The sequence below is a fragment of the Apostichopus japonicus genome, chromosome 18 (assembly GCF_037975245.1).
Source record: "Apostichopus japonicus isolate 1M-3 chromosome 18, ASM3797524v1, whole genome shotgun sequence".
In the NCBI taxonomy this organism is placed as follows: Eukaryota; Metazoa; Echinodermata; class Holothuroidea; order Aspidochirotida; family Stichopodidae; genus Apostichopus; species Apostichopus japonicus.
In genome coordinates, this window is record NC_092578.1 from 14,502,842 (window position 1) to 14,526,266 (window position 23,425).

At 36.6% G+C, this 23,425-nt stretch overlaps 2 protein-coding genes across 5 annotated transcripts in view; one reads left to right on the forward strand and one right to left on the reverse strand.

Annotated features, from left to right (window-relative positions):
- LOC139958441 (uncharacterized) overlaps positions 1 to 23,425 on the reverse strand; it is a 56,128-nt gene that overhangs the window by 30,191 nt on the left and 2,512 nt on the right. For 2 of the 3 annotated variants that reach the window (XM_071955522.1, XM_071955521.1), the window contains exons 2-6: positions 8,161 to 8,349; positions 7,144 to 7,269; positions 6,223 to 6,377; positions 1,219 to 1,582; positions 690 to 821 (exon numbers count right to left, since the gene is read on the reverse strand). In XM_071955522.1, coding sequence (XP_071811623.1) covers positions 690 to 821; positions 1,219 to 1,582; positions 6,223 to 6,377; positions 7,144 to 7,269; positions 8,161 to 8,323 — 940 coding nt within the window. In that variant the 5' untranslated portion in view covers positions 8,324 to 8,349. Of the gene's footprint in view, positions 1 to 689; positions 822 to 1,218; positions 1,583 to 6,222; positions 6,378 to 7,143; positions 7,270 to 8,160; positions 8,350 to 22,101; positions 22,687 to 23,425 lie in introns of those variants that run through there. The other variant, XM_071955523.1, reaches the window with a different exon arrangement.
- Positions 13,810 to 18,737, forward strand: LOC139958772 (uncharacterized). 2 transcript variants are annotated; one of them, XR_011789867.1, is made up of 4 exons: positions 13,810 to 14,793; positions 15,666 to 15,790; positions 16,417 to 16,582; positions 17,101 to 18,737. XR_011789867.1 is itself a non-coding variant. In XM_071956103.1 (4 exons), exons 1-4 carry the CDS (start codon positions 14,314 to 14,316, stop codon positions 17,213 to 17,215), a joined length of 426 nt encoding a protein of 141 aa, XP_071812204.1. In that variant the 5' UTR covers positions 14,299 to 14,313; the 3' UTR covers positions 17,216 to 18,737. The 2 variants fall into 2 exon arrangements, 1 of the variants encoding a protein (XP_071812204.1); XM_071956103.1 differs by having other exon boundaries at positions 14,299 to 14,333.

Genomic DNA, 23,425 nt, shown 5'->3' on the forward strand with positions numbered 1-23,425 from the left:
TCAATCATTGCATAAAAGACATAAAAGAGGTCATCATGAATTCTGTATCTCTATATGAACAACCAATTTATTCGGCCATAAACTGAGCCTTAATTACAGTCCATTGTACATTTTAATATATCAAGTACTGTATGTACAGTTAATTATGGACTATATATATTGTCCCAATTGATAATGGAGCATATTTCTGCTCGATGGGCTGTAAAATTCATTTCCAATGATATGTAACTCTCTGTATCTAGTTTGAATTGATCCTTCAAGTTCATTTTCAAATATTGTAACACGCATTTCGTTCAGAAATACCGGGCCATCTTGTCTGCATGCCTTAATAAAGGCGACATCATGATCGCCTATGAATAACTATTGTCTGCCATGTTTGACTATACTATGAAATAAATCCTGCAAGGAAAAAGAGGAGGAATTCTACAAAAGTTTAGAGACAATTTAGCTCATGATTTCGTCAAATAATAAATTACAAAAAAAAAGACTGGAAGATTTGCATTTGAAGTAAATTAGGGGAAATAATGCAATTGCTTTTGCAATTGCAATTTGCTGGCCATGGGAACTCAAAGTGATCCAAAGCTGAATTAAATACAACAGAAACTGGAATTGATACTTTTTGAAAGACAATTGGCAGCAGGAAGTGGGGAAGGGTAATTGTATATGATCTTTGAATGTTGATTACTTACCTAAGTCCGGATTACACATGGAGAATTCATCATCCATATCTCCGCAGTCATTGTAACCATCACACAAAGCACTGGAAGGGACACAAAGCCCAGAAGTACAAGCAAATTCATCATCAGAGCAGTCTGGTCTCACTAAAAAGAAAGAACCCCAAATATATATATATATATATATATATATATATATGCATCTTTCTCACACCTGGGAGAGTTTTCATAACAACTCCCTGCCCACACCGACAATTTTCACCCCCCCCCCCCATGTACCTGAGGTGATGATGATGGATGGTGATGCAATTAACTTTATGCGATGTATGATAAGTTAACATCAACTACTCTGTGATTACAACACACTGGAAGCCAACTAAACAGCTTTCATTTGAAAATAGATGTACTATAAATTGGTAACAGAAAATGTTGTGGTAAAAATATCTCACTGGAAAATAGTCATTTAATAGTCACAAAGCTGTATGCATGTGCTTAAGATACTGTTTTAACCTCGGTGCAAATTACCATGACAACAAGCACTTACATGGACATGACTCAAGAGAGAACAATAAGCCAGATCTAGCATCAATCAAGTTTTGAGAGCAGTTGTTTTCAATAACATCATAAAGAGATAGAAGACATCTCAAGTTAACATCCTCGCAATCTACTGAAGCAACAGTGATATTTAGGAAACCTTTGAAATCTGGATCCGGGACAAATGTATCAATATTAAGTCGCTCCACAGTAACTGAGACAGATGAAGCATCAAAGAATTCCGGGTATGTCAACTGTTTAGTCTGAATAGTGGATGATGTATTAGTGAACAAAAATCTCACAGAGTCAGGAAAGATTCCTACTTGGTAAAGGACGGTATCTGTAATTTCCTGTTGAGACACATCCAGTGTTACCTGCATTGTGTGCAAGAAGTAAGTAAACATGACAAAGGGAATAGTTACAACCATATAGATGGAGAGAGAATACTAGATTCTAAAGGAGAATATGACAAGACCCAGGTGCGTAGCCAGGAATTTGCCAAGGGAGGGGCGCTGTAGATTCGGCATTGAAAACTATCTAAGCGTAGCGCCACCATGGTTGGCGCGAAGCGTACAAGAAATTTTTTGCTTACAATGCCTCCCAGATCGCTGGAAATGCCACTTCCCAGGCCTTGTTAGTTGCATTTTAGCATTTTCTCTTTTGAAAATACTAGCGATATCATAAAAACATTATAAAAAAATATAAAAAATTATGCTCAAGGGGGGGCGGCTGCCCCCTTTGCCCCCCCCCCCTTGGCTACGCGCCTGACAAGACCGCAAGATTTTGTAACTTTATTGGCTGGAGACATTTTTGAACTGTCATGCCCTTCCTTGAAGTGCTTGACCACTTAAAATCATTGACACTCACTGAATATGCATGAGACTTAAAATATGATAGTTGCGTGGAAATACTGTCATAATGTAGCCCACTAAAAGCACATGCGGGAATCCTAATTCCAGCTATGGCTACATGCCAGTAGATTTTGCTGTTCACCAGTAGGGTATATAGCAAGATAGAAAGACGGAAAAAACCCACATGCAATGTTCGTCCAGTAGACTTTAAAAACCTATTAACACTCGATAAGTAGGGTAATAATCGCTGTCGGGGCCAAAAATGGCACAATTTCCGTACCAAACAAACCGCCCTGTACACTACTGCTTATTACCAGCAAACATTATTGGGTTGCTCCCATATACAAGCAGTGTACAGTAACCGATGTAGGTTAACACATGTGCATAGTTCAGGAAAATGCAAGTGCCTGGGAGCTATAATTTTACCCCCTAGTAGTTTTAAGCACTTGCAGTTTTTAGAAAAATTGGCTAAAATTATGAAATTTAATGCTAAAGGAATTGCTGAAACCACACTCTCTTCTTTCACATTTCTGTAATTGCATAGACGTTTGTGGTTGCCAAAATGGCCGCACAGGTTGATTGTCAGATGACTGATTGGGGCACTGCATCTCCAATTAACACTTTAATAAGATTTGGGCCTTACACTCTGAATCATCTATGAAAAGCTACCGCAATGTTACAAAGGAATATTTATACACAAGGGGAAACAAAGCTGGGATGGCACTTAAATGCTCCCTCAGTTTTGTGGGAAAAAAGCTCAAAAGTATCCCATTTCATAAATTCAATCTATTTTATTGCAGCTTCCATTATTGCAATTAAAAGAGCTTTGTTACTTAAAAAAGTGACTTTGTGTTGGGAAAATTATAAGCAAAATGTAATGTAAAAGGAAAAAAAGGCTGATCCTTTTGTGGAGTCACTTTCAATAGAAATTATAGGGTGTTTAGTAAACTTAAATTACTGGACTGAATTTGAGGTACATACATAATGCATGAACAGAGGATCCATTTTGTAAGGGTGTATTACTAACTGAATGCTGTTGTTTAAATAATAGGAATTATTAGAGCAATTTTCCAAACCGTCATACATGATACTGGTAGTGAAGTCCTACAATTAACTGCTATCCAACCAATACATATCACAGTTTGTAGAACTGTGGCCAGAGCTCTATATGTGGTGATACCCTTCAAATTGCTGGCACTATGGTATTTCAGTCCTATCATTGTTGCTATACAAACTGTCACCATGAAGTCCTAATACTAGCTTGTATACTGTCATGTTTCAAAGGGGTGTCATTACAAATGGTTATAGAATTGGCCACACAATGATCAGCATCTGAAGCGCCAGTCATATTTCAATTATGCATTCAATACCGCACGCTTAGGGCAATTCAACTTGGTAGTGTGCAGAATACCGGCAACTGTCATCTTCCTTTGGTGAGGAGTCTGACCTGCCCACGCGGGGGTGATCAAGATTGTAGCATGAATGTTTGGTGGATTATGCAACCATAGATCTGCTCTTGAATAATGTTCTTTCATTCAGAATTGATCCACTGTCTGTTCTCAAATTAATGTCGGATGGTTTTACGACCTCCCCTAAGGGAAACAAGGTCCTGATCCCCACTTTTGTTCTCAAAAGTGAAAATGCTTGTGCCGTATATTTACGACCATCTTGTTTATTCCATGATAAACTAAGAGATTACTTAACTCAGTAGCTGATGGGATTTACCTTCTTTCTGCCACATCAACTGCTAAATAAAAGTATGTAAACTACTAGTATATACCACAATAGGTACTACCAGTGTATACCACAATAGGTACTACCAGTGTATACCACAATAGGTACTACCAGTGTATACCACAATAGGTACTACCAGTACATACCATAAAAGGTACTAGTATATACCACAATAGGTACTACTAGTATATACCACAATAGGTACTACTAGTATATATACCACAATATGTACTACTAGTATATACCACAATAGGTACAACTAGTATATACCACAATAGGTACTACCAGTATTATACCACAATAGTAACTACTAGTATATACCACAATATGTACTACTAGTATATACCACAATAGGTACTACCAGTACATACCACAATAGGTACTACTAGTATACCACAATAGGTACTACCAGTACATACCACAATATGTACTACTAGTATAAACCACAATAGGTACTACTAGTATATACCACAATATGTACTACTAGTATATACCACAATAGGTACTACTAGTATATACCACAATAGGTACTACCAGTATATACCACAATAGTAACTACTAGTATATACCACAATATGTACTACTAGTATATACCACAATAGGTACTACCAGTACATACCACAATAGGTACTACTAGTATACCACAATAGGTACTACCAGTACATACCATAAAAGGTACTAGTATATACCACAATAGGTACTACTAGTATATACCACAATATGTACTACTAGTATAAACCACAATAGGTACTACAAGTATATACCACAATATGTACTACTAGTATATACCACAATAGGTACTACTAATATATACCACAATAGGTACAACTAGTATATACCACAATAGCTAATACAAGTATATACCACAATAGGTATACTACCAGTATATACCACAATAGGTACTACCAGTATATACCACAATAGGTACTACTAGTATACCACAATATGTACTACTAGTATACCACAATTAGGTAAGTGACATCGGCCTAAATGTTTAACTGTCGGAAAATAGTCCGATAGTGATCTACTGTACTGTCATGATTGTCTTTGGCATTTTTTGAGTAGACCATTATTATTCTCCTTCATCCTTGGGTGTTGCAGAGGACTCAATGAAATAAGATGGTCTAAAAACTTGTAGGACTGAAGGTGATTTAATTTAAGGCAGTTATAAAATCCTAGTGCTGGGGTGCACTATGCTAACCTTTGAGCTTTTCTTGCTCAAAATCTAAACGGTCTTGGTGGCAAAAGGTTGAACGTGCTTTGATAGCCCAAGCTATCAGGTATCATATGGTGGGAAGGACATGTCAGTTGAAAACTTCTATGGCTATGCTAGCTCTCTAGCAGCCTTGGAAAGTGACAAATTTTTCAGTGTAAGTCAATGGAGCAATAAATTGTGGTATGACACTGGCCTTTAGAGTGTGGGGATCAGTCAGGTGTAAAGCAGTAACAATAGCCTATAAATATATATATATATATATATATATATATATATATATATATATATATATATATATATATATATATATATATATGTATATATATATATATGTACTGATGAGTACAAAAGTACTCTCTTAACACTGATAGACCAATACAGATTTGATCTAGCAATTACAACAAATGATCATTCAATAGTACTTATATTAGCTGATTGTCATTGCAATTTACATCACAACAATCTTTTTTGTGTGTAATTCTTTTATCAAACCAACTTAACATCAGCACAGCAACCTTTACAATTACAAACTTATACCTTTTTCATAACAGTTAGTTTGCAGTAGTCTACCTAACCTTTTTTGCATCATAGAAGGCAGGATTATATTGACAAAGACGGTCAGAGTTTAAGGTTTTGGTTGTGAGTGTTTGTAGTAAATATGGTCTGAGTTGTTGGTATAGGTTTAAGGTACATGGATACAGTTATTATCATCAATCTCTACTAATTGTAACATTTCACAGAATCAGAAATATGTTACTTCAAAGCATTTAATCCTCACCATTCCTTTTTTGTTCTGTTTCTCTGAAGTGATTGTAACATTCCCCCCCCCCCCAAAGTTAAGATATGTTACTTCAAAACATTTACACCTCATTTTTTTTTGGGGGGGGGGGGTTGTTAGTCTGTTGGAGTGCAATTCCACAGTTTGCAGAGCGTACTTAAAACACAATAATTGATGAATTCTAAAATACTGGTGAGAGTTATTATATGTGTATTGATAACAATATAGCCTGGAAATATAGATGTGAACAATGAAAGTGTTCTTGGCACAGGCTATGTGATGAAATAGCTAATGAAATAGCCCTAGAAGGCCTTTTTTTATTATGTAGTAACTATGTTGTCAGAGGGACCAACTTGTTAATGCATGTTATATATCACATGTAATAAAAGGGTAAACAAATCACTTGCTGTCTTTCACAGCCTATACTTTTTTAACCTCTGTTATAAATTCTGCTCTCATACTGCCAGTTTCGTTGAATATCCAAGTCGCATTCTGAGGTTCCAAATAGCCTTGTAGATTCTGCGTTCGTAGAGGACATTCTTGTATCAGCTCATTGACCAAACTTCTCTTCATGTGACACACTTCACTTTCTGGAAAATAAAACCATGGGAGATGATAAATGAGAACACATTAATCTCCAAATAAAGATTTACGAAAAAAAAAGTTCAAAAAGTAAATAGCCAATTGCCTTCCAATACTGCCATTTTTTTCTTCTTTTTCTGACAGCCCAAATTTTCGGCCTCACTTGTCTAGATGCATGGCCTTGTGAATAGGCTACTAACAGCTAGAACACTGCTATCACACCCTCATAGTAGTACCCCATGCATGTTGCAATAGGACTAAGGGGACATATACAGTACTGTCTCGACCAGCATGATCTGTAGAAAAGTTCTACTACACTATAGGGTTGACTAAATACGATTAAGTGTAGACTTGCATGCAATACTCTTTCTGGGGACATTAGGTACAATATAATGGTGTTAATGTCAGCTCCTTCTGATGTGTATAAGTTTACCCAAAAACTCTTTCTCTTCTTCTTGTTTTTTATTGGAGGGGGGTGGGGGGGGGAAGAATCTCTTAACTACATCTCCCCATGCCATTTCTTTTGCCATGAGAATTCAGTCATATTTTTCATCTTAATTCTTTCAGCTTACATATGGTACCTTCCTCCACATCCCTTCTGCATCAATCTCAGATGCATGCTGACTCATCAAGTTATTTGGTTAATTAAAACCCAGAGAACTGCATTGATGGTTTTACAAAATTTCAATGTAGATTTTGTTCAATTTAGAGTTTAGCAACACCAGCTAGGCAGCTGCTTTCAAGACTTTGCCAATCCTATTTAGCAATCCTCACCGAAGCAATCCATTTCGTCCTGACCATCCCCGCAGTCATCAATGCTGTTACAAATGGCAGCCATCTGGATACACAAACCAGTTGATGTGCACCTGAATCCAGTTCCTCCACCCACTATTTCACAAGCTGTTAATAGAAAGAATTTATAAGGTTATATATTTAGACTTTGGAGCTGGTCATCACTCCAATGGAAAACTCAAAATTCAGATGACATAAATACCACCAAACAGTCCTCTGTTCACCAAATCTACATATCTCTTGTACTGTATATAGCAGATCTTTATCTTTGTTATTTTGATACAAACCAAAAAGCCATATAAAAATTTGTCACGCAGAATATGATAGATCATAAAAAAAATTAATATAGTTAAGTTAATCAATAATCATTAATGTAATTGCCCAAAAAACCAAGCAAAGGGTATAGGAAGGACCTGAAGTCATCAGTCTTGCCCTCAGATATGCTAGAAAGTCAATAATGGTCACTTATCTTCATAGCCTTTCAAGACTGAGGCATTTGTCTGACACCCTCATACCGCCATTTGTTCCCTCAAACATACAGTGCAGTTTCAAGCCAGGGAGTTATAACAACTCCCTGATCAAACAGCCAAAGTGGACATACAGGTCTCTGTGATTGGGAATTAATTTGGAGTGTCTGAACAGGGATTTGTTCCATAACAACTCCCTGGATTTTGGAAACTAGCAAATGTTAACACTCTAAATTTAGGAGCAATGACATGTGCAGACATTTAAAGCCATGACTTCTCATCTCCAAAGTTGAAGGGTATAGACATGAAACTTACTGAAAATGTAATCTCTCACCTTGGTCCATCGCATCCAAGCTGTACCATGACATAAATGGCATCATACAAATCATCTTTGATGGAATGAAAGGTAGATATCAAACTAGATGGGAATATATCATAACCTGATCATCAGGATGTAAATTTAACTCCCAGCAAAGATCAGACTCACTGCAAGAGTGTAAACAAATACAACAGTCTATTACTGTATACTTACGTTCATAGCCGGCCGGAATTGTATCTTCTGTTGTAACTGTTGGTTCAGTTTGTTGCGACTGAACACTGGGGGGAGCACACAAGAAAAACAGCAGGAAAACTATTAGCGTAACACTAAACAGAAGCCTCCTGCCAATGATGCCCTGGATAAAGGAAAGACTCATCCTATACTCTGACTGTTAAATCAAACCTGAAAGTAGAAAAGACAAAGTTAGCTAGGGGCAATTTAGGCCGCATAATTCTTGAATGATCAAAGGGAGATGGGTGTATATAAAAATGATATCATCAAAAGATTAGTGCTCCTACAATGTCATGCCCTAGCATTTGGAAATGTTCATGTCATATGCATCATTTTGCAATTAAAGTTGTGGTAATTGCTTATCTTAATGCTGCAAGGGGAGGAATGTGTAGGTGGTCATGCATCATGCCTCCGATTATATCCTAAATAATGATGTTTCTTTTTTTTCATTTCATTTAATTTATTTCGTCTATACATAAGAACAATAGAACAACACGCGCGTATCCAGGGGGGCGTTGGGGGCGCGCGCCCCCCGGGTAAGAAAAAGAGGAGAGAAAAAAAAAGGAAAAAAGAGGGAGAAAAAAAGAGGAGGGAGGAGAGGAAGGAAGGGAAGAGAAAAAGAAGAAAGAGAGAAAAAGGAGAAAAGGAGGGAGTAGAAGATAAACGTCAAGATACCGGGAAGAGAACTTGAGAGGAACAGTCATAATTACAGTGCTGATCACTATTATATACTAGGGTAGCCAGTGACGAATCGAGGATTACGGATGGGTGTGCGCCTCACCCTTCCCCTTACACCGACCAACTCCATTTTTGACGTTTCCATTTTTCCTCTCTCACTAATGTAGATATATATATATTTACTTTGATTATTGTAACTCTTTGTTTTATGGTCTTCCCAGTTCTTCCCTTAATAAGTTACAGCGTGTACAAAATATGGCTGCCCGTATCATCCTAAATTTGAACAATTATGACAGTATATCTTCTGCTTTTAAACTTCTCCACAGGCTTCCGATAAAGGATCGTATCGATTTTAAAATTTTATCACTCACTTATAACTTGCTTCACGGATCTGCACCATCTTATCTGAAGGACCTTCTTAAACCACGGTCAGTGAGCTACTCCATACGATCTCATGACAGTTTGATTTTAACTACCCCCCCCCCCGCACTCGCTGCAAGTCTCTTGGTGACCGTTCTTTTTGTGTCTGTGCCCCCAAATTGTGGAATGCACTCCCATTTTCTATTCGCAATTCAAGTACTGTAAGTTCATTTAAATCCAGTCTTAAGACTTTCATTTTCACACGTGTATATAATTAATCTAGTTTTACTTATTATCTCATTCTTTTATGTATTTATCTCTTACTATTGTTTTATCCTTTTTTATTTTAGTGGCATGGTATATGTACTGTCTTCATTTTCTCCATCGTTAATGGATTTGTTTATCCTTTTAGGGTTCTCTGCAGTGTTTTTATGATTTTTACCACTTTCATATGATTAACATGGTTTCTTAATTTTCGTTAAGTTTTATACCTTTACTCTTTTAAGTTTGTACAGCGCCATAGCTTATGTTTTTACATATATATGTGCGCTTTAGAAATGTTTAAATAATAATAATAATAACAACTATATATATATATATATATATATATATATATATATATATATATATATATATATATACCGGTACTATATATGATAACGAGTGTGTGTATGGACGCCTTAAATTGTACAATTGTGCTATGAAACCAACTGTGGCTGGTCTCAAACTCGACCGAGTCATCGGCGCTTTAGAAATGTTTAAATAATAATAATAGTAATATATATATATATATATATATATATATATATATATATATATATATATATATACTTCTACTACTACTTATGTATATATACCACTTCCGACTTGCAATTTCCCAAGATCAGGCCCCGAAAAATCCAAGAAATCCCAAGGGCACTGTACTGTATGGATATCTAGCAATATCCGAAGCGATAGGGATGAAAATCCCAAGATCTTCCCTTAACTGAAGGCAGATAGAAAATCGAAGCCTTCAGTGTGTAATGAACTTGAAACTGTGCGTCTTTCGAAATGAAAAGAATTTGGGGCAAAGTAGCGTAACTCCTATGCCTATACCTACAATATGGATCGCTTCCTTGTCAGGGGAAAGTCTTCAGCCCCTACTTCTTCCTCAGGATGCCCATCAGATCTGGGCAAAGATTTGCCAGAGAGACCAATTTTAGCGTCATATCCGCCTACAAAATTTGGGGCAAGGCACAGATCATTCAATAAGGGGTGGTATGATCAATACCCATGGATAGAGTATTCAATCTCAACGGACCGGGTTTTTTGTTATACCTGTAGAAACTCTGCATCAATTAGATCATTAAAAGACAGAACATTCAACATACAAGGATTTAATCAGGGAAACTCTGCAATGGAGAATTAAGGGGGAGGGTTTCGTTAAGCACAATGGGTCAGAGACTCACATTCAGGCTATGAACTTGTGGAGAGAAAGAGATATCCGAAGTCATCAGGGAAGTGGGGTTCATCAGCAACTGTGAGAAGGACAACTGGAGAAAAATAGGTACTATCTTTGCAGTATCTTTGATGTAATTAAATTTCTTGCCATGAATGAAATGGCATTTCGGGGAAATAACGAAACTGTGGGGGAATTGCAAAAGCCGGGCGATTTATACTCGGGGGAAAGTTTAAGCAACTTTTGTTATTCACTGCAGAAAGTACGGCAAATGCTATAATTGACGTGATTGAAAAGGCAGGACTGTAACCTGAAAGATTATTAGCCAATCATATGACGGAGCTAGTGTCGTGTCAGAAAGATTGGGTAATTATATTAAATTTATTATATAAAAAATGATAAAATGACAATGAAATTACAGGATTTTCAAAAGAGAAGGGGCTGAAGACCAGTACTTATATCCAGTGGCGTAGCTAGACTTTTTTCCAGAGGGGCGAAATTCTCAAAATTTCCGACTTTTCACCGCGATTTTCCGAATTTTCTTCGAACTTTTTTTCCAGAGGGGGCAAGACATCCAGATTTTCTGATTTTCCTTCTAATTTTCAAGAAAAATGGGCCAAATTTGGTAAATTTTACCCCAGATTTTCCGATTTCAAAAAAAACTTCCGTCAGGGGGGATTTCCCCCTGCCCCCTCTTTCCTACGCCACTGCTTATATCATAATTTATATCGAAAGAAACTAAGTATGCATCAGACCTTTTAAACTTGTGTATTACTCTCATATAAAATCGTAGGTCCTACAGAAATGTTTCATGAGGCACTCACTATAGAAAAAGTCCGTAGGGTGAAGCAAAAACAAAAACAAAATTGTGATTTGCTTTTTTATTTAATGCTGAATCCGACTGTCAGTTGCTTAAGAATGCATATTCTGAATGCATCTCATATGCATGCATGCATTGCATGTTTTTTTTTTTACTATACGCATTTTTTCCGAGATAAAAATTTACTTTAGGAAGTGTCAACGATTAATTTTTGGCCAGGCTTTTGACAGTACAATAAAAAGTACAGTAGTACAATATTCTCAACCATTTTCCATGCAATGATGTTTGGTGATATATATACAAGAGCAATCGTTGCATGTGTATCTGTAACTGCATGATATTATATGCGACTCGTTCTCGAACACATATGATGCGTTATATTTATTCTCGTAAAATTATTTGTGACCCTCCTTGATACTATGGTGCCCCTCCGTGTAAAAAATCCTGGCTACGGGCCTGACCAGGTGGCCCCGACCAAAAGATGGCTCCCGCTATACTGATGCACAGAAAAAGGTTAGGCTATACCTTTTTGGATAGGGAGGGCCGGTTTTACTGGGAAAGAAAAACTCATGCAAAGACTGAACAAGACAATATACATATTTTCACGTGATACGGAATACGGAAGACAAAGTTTCAGCCGAAATTAGGTTTATGCTGATGCACAGAAAAAGGTTAGGCTATACCTTTTTGGATAGGGAGGGCCGGTTTTACTGGGAAAGAAAAACTCATGCAAAGACTGAACAAGACAATATACATATTTTCACGTGATACGGAATACGGAAGACAAAGTTTCAGCCGAAATTAGGTTTATGCTAAGGTTTGATTACTGTATTTGTACAGTAGTCTCCATTATACTCCATACAGTATAGGGGGGGGGGCACTTGCCCACTCCCCCTGGAAAATCACAAATTAAAAAAAAAGGTTAAGCATTTGACATTTCAATGATTTCCCCCAACCGACAGTTCTCTAGTTATGTTCATTGCATACGGCCCATAATGCATTACTGAAATTAATGAACATCGCAATCCTAAGACATGAGATCTCAAAATAACCGATGTGTAAATGCAACTTGAACGGGAAGTGTCTTTTTTCGACGATCTAGGAGTATTTTTTTGGCAAAAAAATCGCCGTGCGCTCCGCGTCAACCAATGGTGGCGCTCCGCTTAGATAGTATCAAGTGACCTACTGACCCCCCCCCCCCCCTTGTAAACATTTCTGAGGACGCCCTTGCTTAGACCTCCTGATAGGGGCCCCTTTGGGCCAGGAGCCCGCCAGGCTCATCATTACACCCGGGTGGAGCATTACACAATAAACAGATAATAGTTACTTATTTCAGTCTCGGAATTTTTAAAGCAAACAGCAGATATCACATCATATCGGTGAGCATGAAAATGGCGGTTCCAGGATGAACAGCCTCAAAACTGTCGATGTGTGTAGTCATAGGAACCCAATTTGATTTGGGGAGTGTAACGACTTTCCCGAAAAATATAACCTACATTTTTCGCGCGCTCCGCGCGCGTTCAAAATGTTAATGTCAATATCATATAAGCAAGCATCGGTTATTACATTGCATGCCACCGTGTACTGTACGCAGTATACCGTTGCGCAGTATACCGCGCGGGATGCTAATGTAAACAACGGAATGTCTTATGTATATGGAGAAAAAGCATTATTAGGTCCAATTATGTCAAATTCTCTTTTACATTAGTAATGGCGAATTAGTCGGCCAAGCTTAGAACTTCATTTTAATTATCAAGGAGATATTTTTTCAACTATTTATTTCCTTAAGCTAAATCATTGCAATTTATTTTTCTTTCAGTGGGAGCCCCCCCCCCCCCTGCCTTCTACGCCTATGTGTGTAGTGTTCGGTTTCGGAAATATCTGCTAGTTTTTTCATTTCCTTCAACCAAGTTTTATAATAGCCGTTATAAGAGGGTTTAATATTTCTACACCAATAAATTAACTGTGTCTGAATTTTCGAAAATTTCCTTACCAACATTATTCATCATACTTCCCTCTACTCGTGTAATTTTGACCGGTCTTTTAGGGGTTGAAGGAGGTTTTTCTATATTGGTTGTCCATGTATGACATTTTTTGTAACATTATGGGTATGTTTTGAGGTGAGTTTATTCACGAGAAATGTGAATTTTTAAATTCTGAACAAATAATGGGCTTAAAAACTTCAAATGTGGGGCTGTCTGGTATTTTGGGCCACGACGTATAGAATCACCTACAAAAGCAATGATCCATAGGACATGCGATGAGGTCAAACATGATATGTGACTGGTGAAAATCTTCAAAAACGTTATAGATGGAAAAAACTATTGCACTGTAAAAAATGTCTGTGATATAACAGCTTTACACCGTTCATCTACTAAAATTAATCATGTTGTTAAAAAAAATTGTTGTCCATTTACAAAATGTATTGTAACAACATTTTCTGTATATGGGAACAAAATCTTCATAACAATACATCAACTGCTGTGTCGGAACAAAAGCATCAGGCTCGATCCAAGTTTTCATTATGCGGTCGAAGTGATCGCGAAAACGTTACACCGAATCTTGCATCATAAAACGAGAACCGTATTTTACATGTTGTTGGAATTTTAGAAAGTAGCATATACGTTTAGTCTTACGCAATCAATGAGTTTTTTCCGAAATAGTAAAGTTAACAACTGTGTCGCAAAGTTGTAGATGACCTTTGTACACTACTTACAGTTGAATGACGCTGGGCGCGCACCGATGGTCCGAAACCGCTGCAATTACGGTAAGTTATGATTTCAAAGCTTTTCAGTCCTTTTTAATCTAACATGAGTGCAACTATAGTGAATTGAGTCATATGAAACTGTTACTTTTTACGTAAGCATTTATTAAACGTTCGTTCGTTTGTTGGTTTGTTTGTTTTGAAATAAGCGGCAAAGCAAGAAGGCTAGGCCGAAAGCACAGCTCTCTGTCGGTCCATTGTGTACATACTAGCACAAGATGCTATGGCAGTTCTTTGTTTGGCGAGCATATACGATCGCTTACTTCTAGCATATCGTCGTAGCTGTTTTGACAGTCATACCAAACCTAAGCTTACATTCATTCTTTGGCGGTATCGTTTCTATTGGCTATGATATAACGCAGCCTAGACACAGGTCTCCAATCAGTGTCTATGCTTTACTATATAACATAGATTCTCTTAGGAAACTTCTTGATATCACTTTTACTGTTTAGTTTGAAGCCCCCCGATCGGCTTACACTAAATCTTGGGGGAGTCGTGCAGTCCCCTGTCCTGAATCTTGGGGGAGTCGTGCAGTCCCCTATGGCACGCCAAATGGTAAAATTCAGAAATGAACAAATTCAGAAATGAACAATCTAGGCTAGGTTTATGGTTAACAAACTCTGGTCTATCACTAAAATAGATCATCGATTAATAAAATAGGTTTTTTTGTCTGATAAATCACGTTTTTCCAGTGATAAATCAGAATTTTACTAATACAACTTGTTTTGTTTTTCTCGCTGAATTTTGAAAACTAATTTTTGGTCGGTAAAACCACTTGTTATTCCTTGTTCAATTCTGAAGGATGCTACTGCATGCAATGGGGAAACCCTGTATGTACTATGTGCCTGTCATTTGATGCCTTGGCGTATAAACACGATATCACAAGAACCAAGATGTTTGAACTCGAAATTTAGTATTTATAGGTATGTTTGAGTGGGAGAGGGCTTATGTGGAAGTTAACTATACAAAAAATTCCTGAAGGAAATTTCTTTGTAAAGGGAAAATGTGAGTATTGCGGGCTAGAAAAAAATTACAGGCAAAGTCTACCTCCTAGCCCTCCTCCCCCCCCCCCCACCCATCCAGAACTGTGCCTGAGCTGCTAATTGCCCCTAGCCTACTTTAAGTATCATGATCAGTTGATGTATGCACTGTTGTATGCTATACTAACCTGGTCTTAGCATGAATGTGTTGATTGTGGGTGTTATGAATTATGCCAAACTGTAACCTACTTACAGTATTAACTGATAAGATTTGTCATCTGTCAATATATATGTAACCAAAAGTGTTTTATTGTTTTCCTTTCATAGGATAGGCTTCGGCTAAACCTGAGATGGAATAGTCAGGGGCACCGGATTTGTAATGTATTGTTGGAGAGCCTGACCCATTTCCGAAAGGTTTTAATTTCTATATGCTTTACTCTCTTGCAGATGGTTACTTGTTCATGTGGTGTTCACTCTGATACTGCAGCTAGAAAGATGTGTCACTACCCGCTTCATCAAAATCAACCAAATTTTCAATTTACGTGTCATGAAGAAAGTGCAACAGAATTTTTGTAAGTTATTCAGACTATAATAAGACTATGATTGGTCTCACATATCTATGCACTAGATCATCGGGTTTCACTTTTTTCGTGGTAAAGTGCGTCACGGTGACCACTGGACTCATCCAGAGTGCAAGAGTTTCACTTGCAGGCTACTCTTGCATAATTTCTGAAAGAAATTGCTTTTAAAATTATAATCCATGGATCTTTATACTTTAAGATATTCAAGGGCATAGGAATCGGGGGGCTGGGGGCGCCAGCCCCCCCAGTGAAAAATATGGAGGGGCGGAAGTATCATTCTGCCCCCCCCCCCACTTCGCAAGTCAGAAAACCCCTTTTTCATTTCCAAATGAGAAAAAAATCTCATTTGGAGCACCAAATTGCATCTAAGGCCAGGTGAAAATGCAAAATTATATACAAAATCGAGTGGGTGGGTTGAAGTGTGCTATATTGCACCAAATTGCATCTGAGGCCACCTTGAAATGGAAAAAAATTCCAAAGGGGAGGGGGACACCCCCTCCCCTTAGACCCCTCCCCCAGGCCGGCAATCAGTCTTCAGCCCCCCCCCCCCCACTCAAAAGTACCTTCCTACGCCACTGAAGATATTAATAAAAAATGCTTTTGTTTTTATGTAACAGGTTGCAATCCATTTCTTAGAAACAGAATGGCAATAACAGTTGATCGGGAACCTCTGCTGTATCCTACATCCATTATTGCTGCGTTGAAGATGTTGTTCATGAGCTACTATGTGTTCAACATATGCTATCCCACAGAGGTTCAAGCAACCATGGAATACATACAGAGGTACAGTTTAAACCTAGTTTCTTAACAGATTAACAAAGGAGGTGCATTCAAACTACAGTTCCTCCATCTTGTTGAGATCCTGCAAGAAGAACTGCAAAGTCATGTTCAGTTTGTTCAGTAATAGCTTTATGTCAGTGTCAATGCCAACAAATGTTGTGCAACATTAAATGTTTTCATTAAACTACTAGTGCACCTGTCACGGCATGCAAATTACAACAGTTTATACATAATAAAACGGATAAAAACTTTTACTTATATACATATATATATATATATATATATATATATATATATATATATATATTATATATATATATATATATATATATATATATATATATATTATATATATATATATATATATATATATATTAATATATAAATTTTGTGTGAAGTTTTACTAATTTTGGGGATACTTTTACCAAAATTAAATAAATTTAGGTTTTAAGCACTGGGATGTTTTTGGTAAACAATGATAGATTGGACTCATGAAACTTTTTTCAAATTATTCCCTACAGAATACTGTTCGAGATTGATCCAGGGAGAGGGTCTAGGGCAAAGAAATCTTACAGATGGTGTATAAATCCGAAAGTAACTTCTCTTTATGAGTGGATGAAGGAAAGTAGAGAGTGAGATATGCAGTGAATGTGGCCAAAAGTATTAAGCTACTTGGTTTAACTGCATTTAATTTTGTTTTGTTTAATGCCGTATACTTTTTGTTTTTTGTTTAATGATACCTCCATTTCAAAAGCACTGACTCTGTGAACTATTCTGCTATAAATCACAAAATTTTACAGATTCATGTTACAATGTAACTTAAAGTTGATTTTTAAAATACTTAATAAACAGTAAGGTAATCTGCTTGCTTCAGAAGTATTTTAACCAAACGTTGTATATTCTGAAATACAAAATATGATTCTGTACAGAACAACCTCATAGCTTTTGCAGTACAAGTTGGATGTAACTATATAAAAATATCCAAATTTGAGCACTGTCAAGTAGATTTTCTGATTGTTCTATATATTGGAAAGGGTTCATTTTAGCAAAAAAATATCCCAGTGTGCCTGAGCATTTCAATGGAAGTTTCATCACTTTGACATTGACCATCAATCTAACTGTTTTCTTTTTTTCTTTCTATTGATTTGGGAGTTGTTCTGATAGCAGTAAAGCTTATATTATTTCCAAGAGTAGCAACTGTACTCATTCGAAACAAAGTATTTTTACTAGAAGAAATCCTTTTAAGTACTCTAAGCATATAAATAGTATTTGAGTTTCACACTGTTTATAGCTTTTTGTTTCAGGTTCAGTTTCAATGCAACTTAAGTGGTTTCCAGGTTCATGTTATTGTTTTGTTTCTTATTTCTTTAGTATGTCATAGAGTAGTATTTTTTAGTCGTTGCTCTTTCATTCTAGACACTATCTCTTTGTAAGAGTGCTAATTACAATGGACAGCAGTATTCTTGGTAGGTTCATAAGGTAAATTGACCCCCTGCTATTCAGCATTTATCAATCTTGCTTAAATAGTATTTTACCTTTGGAAGTCTAATATCATCAGGAAAGTCCAGATTAATATGCTGAGATAGTTTAGTATATAGTAGTATGATAATATCACTGTTTTTCAACGCACTGGTAGACAAATTCACACTTTATCCCTGTCTTGGAATGATATCTAAACTGTCCATGTTAGTGTAATATATTGTTACATTGTTGTTTGCAGTGCTAATTCCACATTTGCTGTATATGATGTTATCCTAAAAGTCTAAAACACCTGTCAAGATTGCATGTTGGTAAATAAAGATATGTGTGTTTGGTAAATTTGACTCTCTCAATGTGTTCCTCTTGGTATAACGTTTATTTTTTCATCTAAATCTCTTTCATGTACAACAAATTCCTCTCCACATATGATTCGCCCAGGATCACAAATTACTTTACCCATATATAGCAGCTTCATTTGAATAAATAATTTTTACTTTCAACCACAACTTTTTACCGTGTATACAAACTGTTATTTGGTAAATTAACGGAAACATTCTGTCTAGAAACGAAAAAAGTTCGACCAATATACAAAGGGTATTTTGAATGTTACATCACTTTTTCCATGTTGCCACATAAAATTCTACCTGAATAAATAGAAATGAATCTGTTTCTACACAAACCGTAGTTGTGCATTTACAGTTGCTGTTGTACACTGATGAAAAAACAGATGGAAACTAATTGACAGCTTTTCTTTTGTAAATATACAGAGAAATTTTTTACAGTGATGGGAAATACTTGGTTCTCAGGCAAAAGTGTACATCTGGTTGGTCATTTTTAAGCCCGAGAAATGCCATTTCCGGTGATCTGGGGGGTATCAAAACCAGAAATTTTCTTGTACGCTGCGCGCCAACTGATGGTGGCGCTCCGCTTAGATAGTAATTCGCGCCCCCCGGATTAAAAAATCCTGGATACGCCCCTGGTATACTGTATTAAAATTTCAAACCAATCCGTTTTACTATATTCATTACACAATAACCCAGATTCAAATTTCTTAAAAACATTTCAAATGGATGAGCGAACGATCTTGCTAGTCACTGTTTTACTGCTGATGTCGTATTTGAGGCTAATCCAACATCGAAGGCATTTAATATTAGATCTTAACACCTAGGAAGGTATATGCGTAGGCTAATGTAACGTCATTATATGCTAGGCCATACGTAAGGGTTCTAGCCTTTCAGTAACTGCCGTAGCAACCGAGTCCAAAATCATCGTTTCGAAGTAATCATAAATTACCGTTTTTTGGCCTCTTCAAAAACCTGTGAGTTTGGCGTACAATGAATTATAGTTTATTAGATTTAAGTGGACTGTCATTCAGTTTGTTCTAGTCTCACGAACTTAACGGTGACTTTTATGCAGTATTGGTCGAATCGGTGCGAAGAAAAATAAAATGTGTTTACGTATAGCGTCGTTAGGTAGTGTTTCTGTTAAGAAAGGCCCGGCCTGACATTTGAACAAACACAACGTAGGTATACCTCACGCCTACTGCACGTTCAAAAATACCCGCCAAATTACAACTAGATAGAGCGGATATTATAACTTAGTCGGAAATCTCAGGTCACCATAAGTCCGCGACCGTTCACATTACATTTATTAAGAAACCCCGAAAGAAGGATTATTCTTAAAAACGCGCGCGGACTTGAAGTATGAGTACACGAGCGTTCACACAAACATACATACATACGTATGCAAACACACCCATACACACACACACACACGCACGCACACCCTCTCAAACCGATGAAAGCATCATACTTCTATGACATCGTGCAATCACCAACATAATATTGGGTTAAAATTATCGCAAATTCATTTCTATGCAGAACATCTTTTTTTTATTCAAAATGGTATCTTAAATGATTTGATTTAATATATGTTTATTAATATTTCCTTATTATTTTCAGTTGACTAACACTTTGAAAACCACTATGGTTACAAAGATAAAATGGTGATCATTAGATGTCATTTTGATCTTAGTAATACAGTGAAAAGCAGTGTGATGTGACAAACAATAATTCACAATGACACAGGCTGTTGTGAAGTGACCATTGACCTCAATAACTGGCTTCTTGTACTAAATGTGATACATCAAAATACTAAATATGACATCTGTCCTTGTTAAAATATTGTGATAAACAATGGTTTCCACAATTTGACCCCTGGTGAACTCAAACGAATATATGACCTAGCTCCGCCCACAACATAAGGTTCAATATCACAATATTGGGACTACTAGCCCCCTTCATCATCTACAAGACTGGATGGTGAATGCCAGCTGAACATACACTCTCAGGCGCGTATCCAGGGAGAGGCGATGGGGCGTACGCCCCGCGGGTAAGAAAAGAGAAGAAAGGGGAAAAAAGGGGGGGAAAGAGGAGGAAGGAGAGGAAGAAAGGGAAAAGAAAAAGAAAAAAGAGAGAAAAAGTAGAAAGGGAGAAAAGGAGGGAGCAGAAGAAAAACGCCAAGACATCGCCATTGAGATGGTGGCGCGATAGTATTTTGCGCCCCCCGGGTTAGAAAATCCTGGATACGCCCCTGAACAAAGTGGTATATAAACAGGACACTAGAGAAACAATAGTAGTTTATCGAGCTGGTGACCAAAAAATAACAAATAACAATGAAAGAAGGTAACAATTAAGAGTAGAGAAAAATAAACATGAGATAATCAATACTCAGTCAGCGTAGTTTTCAATTAGGTGGGCTTTAAGTTTGCGTTTAACGTTACATAAGTTTTAACAGTTTTTATATCATTTGGAAGCACTTTCCAGGTTTTATAGCAGTAGTTGTTCAAGAGTAATTTACCGTGTTTCGAGTGATATCTGCTAACAGAAAAATGGGTATTATACCTCGTACTGTTACGAATATACGCGGAATTACAGGGATTAACAATATCACTAAAGACACGGGGAGAATATTGTTGATATAATTATAAATAAAAGAACACATCTTGAGAACATGAATGTCACTGACCTTATAGAATACCAAGGTCTGTGTGCAAAGTACTGGTAGGATAACGTCGATGTTTAAAAGTAATGGTTTTAACATTCTATTTTGGAGGATTTGTAAAGGCTTAAGTATGGTAGCTTTAGCCATGCCATAAATTTCAGCACCGTAAGAAATCTTAGAACAAACCAGTGAATAGTAAAGCTGAATAGCTACAGAGGGAGTGAGCGAATCCCTGAGGCGATAGAAAATGCCATTAAACTTAACAAGACTATTACAAAGGTCATCAATATGTTGCTTGAATGACAATTTATCATCAATCATAAGGCCAAGATATTTGATGCAATCTGTTTTACGAATATTAGTATTATTCAAAACAAAATGCTCTGGACACGAATGAGAAACATTATCTTTGGCATGAAAAATAGTAAAGTTAGTTTTCCCAATATGCAAGGTAAGTCTGTTGGCATCAAACCATTTCTTGAGACTGCTTAACGTTGATTGTGCTTTAAGCACGATATTGGTACAGTTTTTGTCGTGGACAAAAATGTTTGTGTCATCAGCAAAAAGTCTTAAGGACTCGTCAGGTACAACACTTTTAATATCGTTTACATAGATTAAGAATAACAGCGGTCCTAAAACAGAACCTGGGCATGGAAGCTAGGGTGTGTCAATTTTAATGCCACTGAACATAAATTTGCCTGACTCTCAATAATAAATGCATATCTGTCCCTTCTATCCCACACCAATAGCTATACGTCAGGGTCCCCATACAAAACAACACTCATTAATTACCTTCATCCACTGGATATCTTACTTGGTTAGAGTAGCAGCTCCCTGCTTGGGGTAACAGTTAAAGGCCAACGGTATTGGATAGCCTACCAATAGACAGACCTACAACTCATTCAGTGAAAAATATATAGGCCTAGTATCCAAGTCTTAAAATTTGCTTGGGGAAAATATTGTTCACTCTGTTATAGTCTTACCGTAACGATGTATTTCGTATAATACAGAAACTGTATAATAAAGAAACTGTAACTTACTATATTCGCGGCGGTGGTAAGTATCACTGTATGCTGTATTCTGCTCGAAGGGTTAGCCTAATGTTAGTTATTACTTTTTAAGGCATGTGCTAATTAGTTAATATGCCTATTAAATCACTGTTGAATCCATACGTCGAAAGTAAAGAATATTTGGCCTATGAGTTACAGTATACTGGTATTCTTAGAAAAGCGGGTTATGTATAGTTTATAGTTTTCATGGGTCATTGCGCACATACAGCGCACCTGTGTTCCGCAATGCCATGCGGTAACAAAACAAAATGCTGCAGGCACTGGTGGTGTTTTCAAGTTTAATTTATAACCACTGAAGTTGACCACCACGTACTTCCTCATGAGGACTCTATAGACTTCATGGACTCATTACCATTTGCAAATTTGGACGCTTTTGTATTTTCTAGGGTTTTGGGTAACATACTTCCTTATTAAATGATATTTTTGTGAGCAGGAGCTTAACCTTTCACATGATGATAATGATATTTCACCCATTAATCTTAATTCAACTTTATATTGATCAGACGTAAAGTGATTTAAATACCGGTAATTTATTTTATAATTCCCTAAGTCCTTTTTCTTTGCTTCATGTAAATGCCCGTAGGTTATCAAGAAATGTTGATGACATAAATGAAATTTTGATTTCTTCTTCAAGTAATTTTACTGCCTTAGCAATTACGGAAACCTGGCTTAATCCTGATTCAAACCTTTGCTCAATTCAAATTCCAAATTATACTTTCATTCACAGGGACAGGAGTGTTAAACGTGGAGGGGAGTTGGTTTTTATATTAATAAAGTAATACCTTTTGTAATTAGAAACGATCTTTTATCAAACCCTCTGTTATTTGAATTCATGTTTGTTGAGGTTTAACTCAACAATAAAACTTTTATCTTGGGATTTATTTATTAACCCTCTGATGTCTCAATAGCTGCATTTTATGATGAATTATCTGATATTTTGCAAAACATACAAAAATGAAAAGAAAACTTGCTATCTTACAGGTAATTTTAATATTGATCTATTGAATGCATGAATATTTGCCTCATATTTCACATTTTCTTGATTTAATTGTATTCTCATTCATATTTACCATTAATATCAAAATCAACAAGGATTACAGCCAAATCTTCATCACTCATTGAAAATATGTTTTGTTATGATTCTATTGTTAATTCAAAATTTGGCATTCTATAATCTGACATTAGCGACCACTTACTAATATTTTGTTATTGGGATTTATACAATACTCTCATTCATCCTCATTTAAGCTATTGTAATCTAGTTCGGGGAAATGCTCACACTTCTCATCTAAAT

What these genes read in the sequence shown, in the direction of transcription:
- LOC139958772 (XM_071956103.1), top strand. Translation starts at nt 14,314, where the DNA reads ATGAAACTGTTACTTTTTAC. An exon ending in ATGAAACTGTTACTTTTTAC is followed by an intron (nt 14,334 to 15,665) that starts GTAAGCATTTAT and finishes ACTCTCTTGCAG; the next exon opens with ATGGTTACTTGTTCATGTGG. An exon ending in ACCATGGAATACATACAGAG is followed by an intron (nt 16,583 to 17,100) that starts GTACAGTTTAAA and finishes TATTCCCTACAG; the next exon opens with AATACTGTTCGAGATTGATC.